The 11,147-nt window shown below is 38.9% G+C and overlaps 1 protein-coding gene across 2 annotated transcripts in view; it reads right to left on the reverse strand.

Moving 5' to 3' along the window:
* The window catches only part of rasa2 (RAS p21 protein activator 2), a 58,859-nt gene extending 50,380 nt beyond the window's left edge, over positions 1-8,479 (reverse strand). For both annotated transcript variants that reach the window (XM_034216062.1, XM_034216061.1), the window contains exons 1-2: positions 8,330-8,479; positions 3,928-4,051 (exon numbers count right to left, since the gene is read on the reverse strand). In XM_034216062.1, the coding sequence (XP_034071953.1) occupies positions 3,928-4,051; positions 8,330-8,387 (182 nt within the window). In that variant the 5' untranslated portion in view covers positions 8,388-8,479. The remainder of the gene's footprint in view (positions 1-3,927; positions 4,052-8,329) is intronic.
* Between the last annotated feature and the right edge of the window lie 2,668 nt (positions 8,480-11,147).

An 11,147-nucleotide genomic window follows, 5' to 3' on the forward strand; every position in this document is an offset into this window, starting at 1 on the left:
CTCTGAAGCGAATGTAGCTACTGGTAAAATAGCCCATTTCAGTCTGAATCACTTCATGTTTCCCAGCAGTTCAAATGGTCCCCTGCACACATGCAGCTCTGAGTCAGTTTGTAAGATGTAATCAAATGAATTTCCAACCGGACATTTCTCACATGATCGGCCAGCTACACACATTACTTGTCCAGAGTTTAGTATAAATGTTTCCACATGAGAGATTGTATCAGGAAGTTGTTTTTCTATTTTCTCTCAGTGAAATGCAATGAATTTAACTCGTAACTAAATTACAAAAGGAATAAAAGCAGCCAATAGTTCTATTTTAAAAACAGTCCCAGCAACCTGTGTTATATATTAAGGAAAATAAGTGACTAGTTCAAAAGTATGCTATAAAAAAAACTCATCAAGTTTCAATCTTCAAAATGTAAGTAAATACTGCCAACACTCCGCCGCTGAAAACGCCTCTATTGGACTCCTTTCTAACATAGTGACATCACTAGGTCACACTTGCGCTTCTTTTGAGGATGACCTGGCCGAAGACAGTGGAAAAGAGCATTGGTGCAGCCTTCATCCAGTAGATCCCAACTCAGAAGTCCAGGTAACTTCCACAAAAGTTTAATGTTTTAAATAAAGATTCACAAATATAATTTAAAGATTTCGCACTCCAACACAACAAAGTGGAAATTGCATGTAACCTAAAACGTACAAACTGATTAGATTGTTTCGTGTCAAATAAGGCGCGTTAGTCTTTGGCTAGCCTCCAACACATTATACTTGATAGGCTAAGGGGCGGGACATGGCTAAGCGGTTGACCAATCACAACAGAGCCGGCCAGCTAACCAATCAGAGCAGACTCGGCTCTGGTTTCAGACAGAGGGTGAGAAGAGGTGCTGCAGCACAGGCAGTATGAGAACAATAAAGAGCTTTTTGAACATTAAAGCATGGAGACATGTAGAGACACTACATACTAGGGCTGCTCGATTATGGCAAAAATCATAATCTCGATTATTCGGGTCACTAATTGATATCACGATTATTAAAAACGATTATCCATTTACTTTGAAAACATCAATTTATTGGAGAATTTTTTTTTGAACAGTATGTTTTGAACAGTTGATTACTCTGAACTTTAAGTATAATTCAACTGAAAAACCAATAAAAAAATAAGTAATAATAAAAAAATATTCGTTTTATTTCGATTACGTTATTTTCGTAATTGTTGCAAACCATAATTGCGTTTAAAATACGATTAATTTAGCAGCACTACTACATACTGATATGAACCTGGAAATGAGCATTACAGCTGGGTAACTAAATGTTTAACTAAATTAAAGTAGTTCCTAAAACACATGTAGCATATTATCCTGAAATGTATTTCAATTATTATGGCGGTTAGAATAACAATAGCAGATATAGGTTCTAGTTAAAGGAAAAGGTTCAGTTTTCGTAACAGCACTCCCTAGCTGATTTAAAATCATTCTGAAACAAATGCTCATCTTCCTTAAAAAAATAAGACAAAATAAACAAATGACCCTCGAAGTTCCACGATGACATAATAGCAGCAAATCCTCACTCTTGTAAAACTGTTGGAGCTTGGCATGTTGATCGGTTGACGGGAACGTAAGCTACACATCCACGACGACGCGGTTCACTTGTAGTTCAACAATGAGGAGGAAATAAAAGAGCCTGAAACTTCGCCCACATAAATACAGGAGGATGGATTCCTTCCTGGATATCGCCGACAATACTTGATGAAGATGAGTAATGACTGGACTGCATGATAAAACACAACTGCAATCATTCCTCTTCTGAGTCACGTCGTCACACTGAAGACTTTGACACTTCCCATAATATTATTTTCTCCCCTAACTGATGAACTGTGTGGACATTTTTTGTTTTGTATGTGAATGAATACTTACTGGCAGTACTTTTATGTAATAGGCAGCGATATTTAAATGCAAACTTTTTACTGCTCTTTATTTTTCAAATAGAGTTAATAGTTTGACAAATAATACCACCCTACAATTTTTAGAAAGATATGAAAAGCTGTTATTGTTTATCTACAATATTTAAAAAATTGTACATATGTGTTTTTTAGGGATGCTTCGATCGATATCGGCCGATACTCACTCTGTCGATCGATCGGTGCTCTCTATAAATGCCGATCGGGAGAGCCGATCACATGATGTAAAATACATGACACTTTTCTCTGTGCGCGGCAAAACAAGCTCGCCAAAATGGCTTCACCGGTCTGGCAGTATTTTAAGGTGTCCGAAAAGGACAGTAAAATAGCGGTATGCAACGTGTGTGAAGCAGAAATCCTGCAGCTAACAAACACACGCTAACGGCCCGTCCACACAGCAGCTTTGAACAAATCTTGAAAATCTTGGAGCTGGGCGTGTCTGACAGCTTGGGGATTTTTTGCGAGCAACACGACCAACAACCAATCACATGAATCTCCCGCCCCCGACATACAAAGCAACAAAAAACGGGGATTTTATGCGAGCAATATATATATATAAAAACTCCCCAAACAGGTGAAAACCTACCAGTTTCACCCACTGTCTGTGCCACCTCCCTCCATGCCTGGTTCCTCCGGTTTGTATCCCGGTAAATAGTTCTGGTCGTAAAGAACCGGGTGATTTGCTACCGTAATTTCTCGTTTGGAATATGAGGAAATTAACTGCGGTCTGGCTCTCCCTGCTTACACGCGGTTTGATTGGCTAGCGCTTCTACTGTCAGATTTGCATAAACGAATCTGATTGGCTGTCGCTTCCAGCTCAGCCTCAAAAGTTGAACATTGTTCAACCTTGGAATCCTGAACATCCTGGAAATCCTGGAAATCTTCGCCTCGCCCCCCCACAATGCAGTTCGGCGACAAGCGAGGGAAAGTGACGTCATCCCCATTCAAAGTCAATGGGCGGAGACGCGCTGGAAGCGGTGGACAAATCGCCAAAAGCTGCTGTGTGGACGGGCCGTAAGAGTTAGACCTAACACACTTAGCTATTTTATCTACCTCTGGAACTAGCTACACTAGTTATAAATATGTTTATTCTTCACTGTCGGGTCACTCATTACTGGATCAGCGAGCTGCATGAGATACTGTCAGGCTGTCAGGAGAGAGAGAGGGAGAGAGAGAGAGAGAGAGAGAGAGAGAGAGAGAGAGATTTTCTCCCGTGTTATTCTCCAAAGTTAATGTAAGCTTGAATAATGTACTTCATTTGAATGTAATAATGACGTTGGTTGTTGTTTGTGGAAGCGCCAGTGAATGAGCATTAACTGAGTTTTAAACATCACTTTAAATGGAAGATCCCCATAGGCCCCGCCCACTCGATCGGATCGGCCGATACTGATTCCGGCGATCGGCCCCAAAATTGGCGATCGGAGCATCCCTAGTGTTTTTATATATCGTATTATTTGCAAATAACTGTTTTTTTGTTGTTTTTTTTATAAATAATGTGTACTAGTTTATCTTTTATTTTCACTTTGATTTCTTATGCATTCATAAACATTTCAAAAATGTAAAAGTTCTTGTGTTTATATATTTTTTTTCTAGTAATTGTATTTAAAAATGGACTACATGCCAAGAAACTCACCTCCCGGGATAACAAAAAAATGCATTCTGATTTTATAATAGGCTTAATATTATACATCTAAAATAAAACTATAGGCCTTTCTTGCTCACAGACACCACCTTCAAAATAACTGTTGACCACATCCTTAGTAATTATGTAGTTCAGTGGCATTTTATGTCACTTAAGAATGTGTGGTGTAATTCAGTATTTATGACACGTAATAAACGTGTGTAATGTTTAACTTGACTGTATCGTTATCAACCCCTCCCTGTACAGTATCAGCTGTAAAACTGAATATAGGTCTGGGTGTATACCTGGATAGAGGTATAGTAGGAGATGCAGAGGTAACGTTGCTTACCTGACGCTCTTGTCGAACACCTTTGTGCGAAACACCTCCTCCTGATCCAGACTTATGGTGCAGAAGGTGCAGAGATCTCTTTGTCGATTTGGACCCGAGAGTGGACCCAGGTTCTTAGCCTCACCTGCAGAACAAAGACATCGTTAATATCTCGACTGAAGCATTAAAACAGCAATAGCCTTTACCAGTTAAAAGGAAAGTGACATCATTTTTAATCCTTTCAAAAGACACATGCGTACTTCCGTTGGTACATATATGGGTTTTGGACAATCCCCACCTCTGCTATGTAATCGAATTTCCCCATTTCTATACCTCCCTTCAGTCTTAAGTTGTAAGTAAATCTTATGGGAAACTTGACTGAGAATTAACTAAATGACATGTGAGCAAAACATTTAAAAAACCTTCAAAAAGGGGTGCCTTTCTTTTTTACCCATGATTTAACTATACCCGTTTTAATTCCTATAGAGAAAGGGTATACCAAGCCACATCAAAATATATTTTGTAAAATCGTACATTGTCCCGAATATTTCCAACTATTGGAAACCTAAATAATGATTTCAGTTTAAATCAGGGTTATGGGCCGTTTTATTTCGTTGCTTACAAAGGGGATGCATGCATAGTTAGTGTTGTAATACATGTAATTGTTGTGCTATTTTAAGCCACATATACTTCTTAGATCTTAGTAGGTTTCACTCTATTTTATCTGGTCGAAGGATTTTAGTTATAGTCTTGGATCTTGAATTATTAGAGGAACAAAGTGAGCAAACGTAAGCGGCAGGAAAACGGTTGGTAGTGAGAAACACCGATTTTTAACATGAAACAGCTTTATTCTAAGTTTTTATTTAAATTCAAATCAACAGGTCTATTTGTTTTCAGTGATAAGATCCCATCGGATTATTCAGCTTCCAGTAAAAACCACATCCTCAACAGGGAGGAGCTGACGGCAACGATGGCATTTGTGGTAAATACAACAACTCCTATGATTGCACGCTTCTTCAAAATGCCACTAAACTATGTCTTACTTTTTTGACCCCTATGGGCCAAAAATGACATATTGGTATTTATAATATATGCCATATCATATCCCAAAAGGTTGCTCTGCAAATGTATTGCAATTGACAAGATCAATTCAAGTTTAGCTAACAGTTTTACTACTGCTAATCTTAAGCACCAAAAAAAAGATTTGAAATATTCTGATGTAAAATGTGTTAATTTCCCTCCAGCTCACAAAGTACAACATAATTATATTAAAATAGGAGCATATGTGATGAAACTCATACACAGTACATCTTAAAAACACACTTTTATGTTCAACATCCTCATGTTCACATGGGGACCCTTGCCAGTAGTTCGGCAAGCTGCAGAGCGGATGTAGCTGATGTAGACTTGAGGTTCATATGTGGTTAAAAACATGAAACATTGACTTCCTTAGCATAACCAATGACGACGGTAGAGCGCTGATTCAGAAATGACAAACACCTTTGAAACTCACACCACTCGACACACGCTTCCATCACATCCCCAGGCAGTCCCAGATTGTATGCCATGGGGTTTTGTACGAAACAAACATACAAGAAATCAAAGCCAGATAAGTAGCACTATCAATAACGTGAAACCGATTTAGGACAGGTGGATTAGAGTGGCAGGAGTCTAAATTGGTCCCATAGCAGTGGATAGGTACCTTAAGCCCAGCTGGAGACTTAATGAAGGAAAGCCACCAGTGAGATCAGCGTTTTAAACAGGCTATTAATAATGCCGGTGTATGGCTAATCTTAGGAACGGTCGGAGAAAATAGCCAAGCTGTCTCTAAACTTGGACTACGGTTACCTGGTGGGAGTCGATCACATATGCACACAGCTACAAACAGTTTACTTAGCCAACCAACCCTACTGTCGTCTCTTCAACAACATTTCCAGTAAAAACAGAAGCATGTCACCTTGTGAAAACCCAACAAAAGGTCAGAGTCTGCCTAAAGAATAGCTCAGCTGAACACTGCTGAGTCAACTGGCCTTTTCCTCCTTTTATTCTGACAAAGAGGCAAACAAGGGTATATATCAAAATACCATACAACTGCTGCCAAGATAGCCTATGTTTTTACAGAATGCCTCCATCGATGTAGGCTAAAGGAAAAAGGACAAAGCGTGAACGAGGAAGAATGGAGTTTCGTAAGACTGCAAAGTGAGTTACATGCCACGGTAGTTCCTCTATTTTGTTCTGCTTACTGTTCTCACATTAATTCATAGTAGTGAAACTGACATTTGTCTTCCCACTGTGTGCTTAGCCTTACTCAACCAGAGCCTATATTTTAAATAACAATAATCATTATTATTCAACTTTAAAAATCTGCTTTCATTTCGTCTGAAGATTGACAACGCCGAAGTCTACTTTCCCAGTTGAGATGAAGCAATGCCACTAGGGCATATGTAATCCTAACCATAATAACTTAGTTGTAACCAACAGAGAGGATGGTGGAGCAGTGGTCGTACACTAATGGATGTGGGTTAAAACAGAGAATAATATAAATGGCATGCTGCATATCTATGAGTAAATATATGTAATGGGAACCCTCATTTGATCGCAAAACATTGGTAATGGCTTCATCTTTTGAATATCAGCCATACACATTTTACTGTCGAGAAATGTAGCAGAAGAAAACACATTTACACATTCAAACAGGCAGCTACTCCCCTGGACCAGCCTGCATGAGAGGATGAGGAAATTGGCTTGTGAGGCATTTCACTTTGAAGCCAACATTCTGGATTTGGACCCCACATGCATGACTCTTGTATTACTGTACTACCACCAAGATGCTGTAATCATGCGTCTCGTGTTGCATAATGAGACATGATGATTGCATATAAATGTTTCTGTACTAAAGCCTCCAGATGCAGGTCAGAGAGCAAAGCTGTGTGTCGAGACGGAACTTAAAATAGAGTCCTCCAGTTGGGTCTTCTGCCGCCTATTCATCAAAAAACCATGCGATACAATGTAGGTTATTGGCAGTAGTTAATGATATTTAAACTTTTTTTAAAAAGGTGGCAACACTTGAGAAGATTGTTTGAGATTAAACAATGAAAAAGGAGCAACTATTTTAGATCTTATTTGATATGCTTTACAGTACAGCGTTATGTCTTTGCTGAAAAAACAAGCTGCAGTGAGTACATATACTCACTATACAACAACTCTGACAGAGAACTCACTGCTCCATAGGTTTCCCTTTCTATAATCATGAAAAATGTGCACATACATGTTGTAGCCTACTTACACTTCCTCACAGGATATATTTTACTTTTAATGAAAAGCTACAGTGCACAATTGTATTGTGTATTGTATATGTCTTTAGTAGATTGCTATATTAGAGAGAATTCTCATGTAATCTGTATATTTTATAGTATGTATTCTTAGATACTCTTCGTTATGTATGTCTTTTTTATGTGAATATATATTTGCTTATAAAAGGTTTATTTTATGTAATTCTTGCTGTCAAAAATGCTGCGGTGACAAAAACTATTTCCCAACTTGAATGAATTAAGTCTCTATCCATTATGTTAAAGCGGTTGTTAGTAAGCAGAGGTTGAAGAAGTACTCAAATTATTGTAGTAGAAGTACCAGAGAGTAGGAATGCTATTACAAGTAAAAGTCATGCATTGACTGTTATCAGAGCTGTTAAAGGTGCAGCTTATTTTAAATATGTGCATACTGCAGGCTAGCTTGTTATTGTTACTTCAGGCGTAACTAAAGTCTTATTTAAGTGTTGATTATATAATCTGCAAAGTAACTAAAGGTTTTAAATAAATGTAGTTGAGCAAAAGTACACTATTAACATTTGAATTGTAGTGGGGTAGACATACGAAGTAGCAACACATTTAAATACTCAAGTAAATCACAAGTCCCCCTAAATACTTGGTTACTATGTTAGTAAGCTAGCCTACTTTCCCACCAACATTAACCTAGCTTTAAACAACAAATCCACAAACACAATAAAAACAGCCTTATTTTGAAAACGGTTCAATTTTCAAATATGCTTCAAACACCCAGTGGGCTAGAACAGCAACAACTGACGGCGGCTCCATGAATGAAATCATTCACAACAATCTACCGGGCTGCTGTTAGCATGCTAGGCTAACTCCACAGCGTTCACAACAAGCAGCTACCAGGCTGATGTTAGCATGCTAGGCTAACTCCACAGCGTCCACAACAAGCTATCGGGCTGCTGCTGCTGTTAGCATGCTAAGCTAACCTAACAACAGCCAGTAGACCGACCAGATCAACCGCTGCCTCCACACACACTGTTGATGGCACGCCGCGCCCCTCCGGCTTCCCCTCTCCGCCAGCTTCTCCCCACCGACCTCTCCTCATTGTGAGAGCCGGGAAACATCGCATCCCCTCCGGTTAGACTTACATATTTTCCCCCGCAGGCTCTGTAAAACCCTAACCGTCGCGTCGTCCTCTTCCGCCATGGTCAGCGTTGACTGCCGCTCCGGTGCTGCTCTCTCATATCCGTTTATGAAGCAGGCAGAGCGGAGGAGAGCCAGCCCCACTGCCGCGTCACCGTCCCGCACACACTGCTGCTTTAAAACGTGTGGAGGAATATAAGCTTCCCTCTAAACACGAGCACTTCATGCTGGAGGTAGATGGTAGGAGTGTATACAGGGGATTTAATACCTGTATTTAGTGTTTCTCATTATCCAACGCCAATGCTCTGCTCAACGAGGACTACTTTGACTTGTGGAGAAGTTCAGCTAGCTATATTAAGCTAATTTAAAGAACATATAATAATGTTTTTTTTTGGTTAACACTGCCTGTATTCAGTTGTTGGAAGTTGTTAAGTTCATTAAGTTCAATTTGAGGTACTTAACTTGAGTATTTCGAATATAAGCTTCATATTCTACTACTCCAATACATGTTTAATTTAGCCCACTTACTAATATTATTGAAAAATGTATTGTAAATCATTGAATACAACAAAGTGATAATGTCCCTAAAGCTGACTAGGGCACTTTTAAAATGTGCATTAACATTCAACACCTTAAGGTTCAAATTTGAGGTAGCCTACTTGAACTTGACTTGGCCTATTTCCATATGTGCTTTTTATTTTGCACCTTTTCCTCCACCTTATACCTCAATTTGAAAGATTCAGTAACTTCACACACTATACACACAATATGATTCTGAAATGGGTCATTCTGCACAAAGACAACTTTTACTTTTTGGTCATTTTGGTATAGCTAGATGCTAATACTTGTCTACTTATATCTAAGTTAGATTTTAAATGTAAGGATTTATCACAACAGCCTATTTTACTTGAGTATAATATCTAAGTAACATATTTCTTCCAATACTGTCTGCATATGTGTATGAATTATCACTCCTTTTTTCAGGCTTATGCAACTGGTGAGATGTTAACAATATTGCAAAAGAAACCTCACAAAGGTCAGAAGCAAATGATGGAAAGTGACGCTGTTGAAATATCTGCAAACATCACAGCTATGGGATATAGAAAAAGTTGGCAGGCTAAATGAATGCACATTTAGATTTCAACCAAAGAGTACGAGATTTAGGTGCCTTTAGAAACTACACAATAAGAGGAACACATAGCAGTTTAGGAGTAGCTGTGGTAAATGTTTTTCCTTTAACAGATTATAATACATGGAAGGAGATTATGTTTTATGTGGGTTCATTAGAAAACATCTGCTGATACTACGTATGGGATTTTTGGGGGGACTTCAAGTGTATAAGCAATATTGCACAAGTTTTCAAAATCTTAGATTCAAAAATTACTTATTCACATTCATCTCAATCAGTAATCAAATCCCATTGGATGATAACATTACATACATCATTTCATATTCCTCTCTTTCCAGATGATGTTCGTTTTGATTGGATAAAAACACACGACACGATCCTCATCACCGATAGTAGCAGGAAGGCTTGGAGGCAACCAGGTATGCATTTTAATCTATGTATATGTATGTCTCCTGTTTACATGTAGGTGGCACTAGTTTACAGCACTTATATTAAGATCACTTTTGCCCTATCTTTTAAACTGCAAATCATGTCACAAACGTATCCGAAAAACATTGTGACATTATGAATATTAATATAAAATATATGGCGTCTTTGTATCTAATATAGTCGTTAAGTTAAGGCTTTATAAAGGACATCTTTGTATTTGAAATCCCGTAATAAATGAGACCAACAAAACATTTCTAAAGTGTTTTACAACATCGAAAAAATAAGAACTATTTATCATTATGTGAAGTCCCTCTTGGACTTGTATCATATTTTACAAAAGTAGCTGTTGTACAATACAGTGATTATATCCCCCGTTCCTTACTAAACAATAATATGAATATTTAACATTAAAAAAAATGGTTTTATTATCTCAAAGTGCATATATAATTGGGAGGGATGAAACCCTCTTTAATGGTCGCACACAGCACACAGTAATGCTGCTTTTAACCCATCCTAGTACCAGGAGTCTAATACTAGGAGCAGTGGGCAGCTAGTGGGCAGCTAGTGTACAGCGCCCGGGGAGTGAGGGGGGAAGGGAGGTGTCCGGTGCCTTGCTTAAGGGCACCACGGCAGGGCAGGAGGTGAACTGGGACCTCTCCAAGTAGCAGTCCACACTCCATATTTAGGTCTGTTCGGGGACTTGAACCGGCGACCCTACAGCTCCCAGTCCAAGCCCCTACTGACTGAGCCACTGCCGGAGTTGGCTCCTGATGCCATTAGTTAACTTGTCATGAATGAAACATAATTGAAAATGCTGCTCACGTTTAATCTGGAACAGTATCAGTTTTACTACATGAATTGCTGCTATGAGCGTTTAAAAAGTAATTATCCTTTATTAAACTAATGACAAATAGCCTCCATGGCATAAGCAGTGTGTTGAGCAGTGCCTCAAATTCATGATCCATCTGTTACATCACGCGCCAAGTCTTAGAAAGAAGCAAGGAATTCAGAAACATCTGGAAACTGAGTCTTGAGGCCCAACTCTAAATACAGATGTAGTGTGTGTGTGTGTGTGTGTGTGTGTGTGTGTGTGTGTGTGTGTGTGTGTGTGTGTGTGTGTGTGTGTGTGTGTGGCCTAGCATTACTATACTTGTGGGGACCTAAATCTGTTTACACAGTCACGTGTGGGGACTCGCCTCCCTTATGGGGACAAATTGGAGGTCCCCCATGAGGGGAATCATTATTTTAGGCTAAAGACTTGGTTA

The sequence above is a fragment of the Gymnodraco acuticeps genome, unplaced genomic scaffold (assembly GCF_902827175.1).
Source record: "Gymnodraco acuticeps unplaced genomic scaffold, fGymAcu1.1, whole genome shotgun sequence".
Classification (NCBI taxonomy): Eukaryota; Metazoa; Chordata; class Actinopteri; order Perciformes; family Bathydraconidae; genus Gymnodraco; species Gymnodraco acuticeps.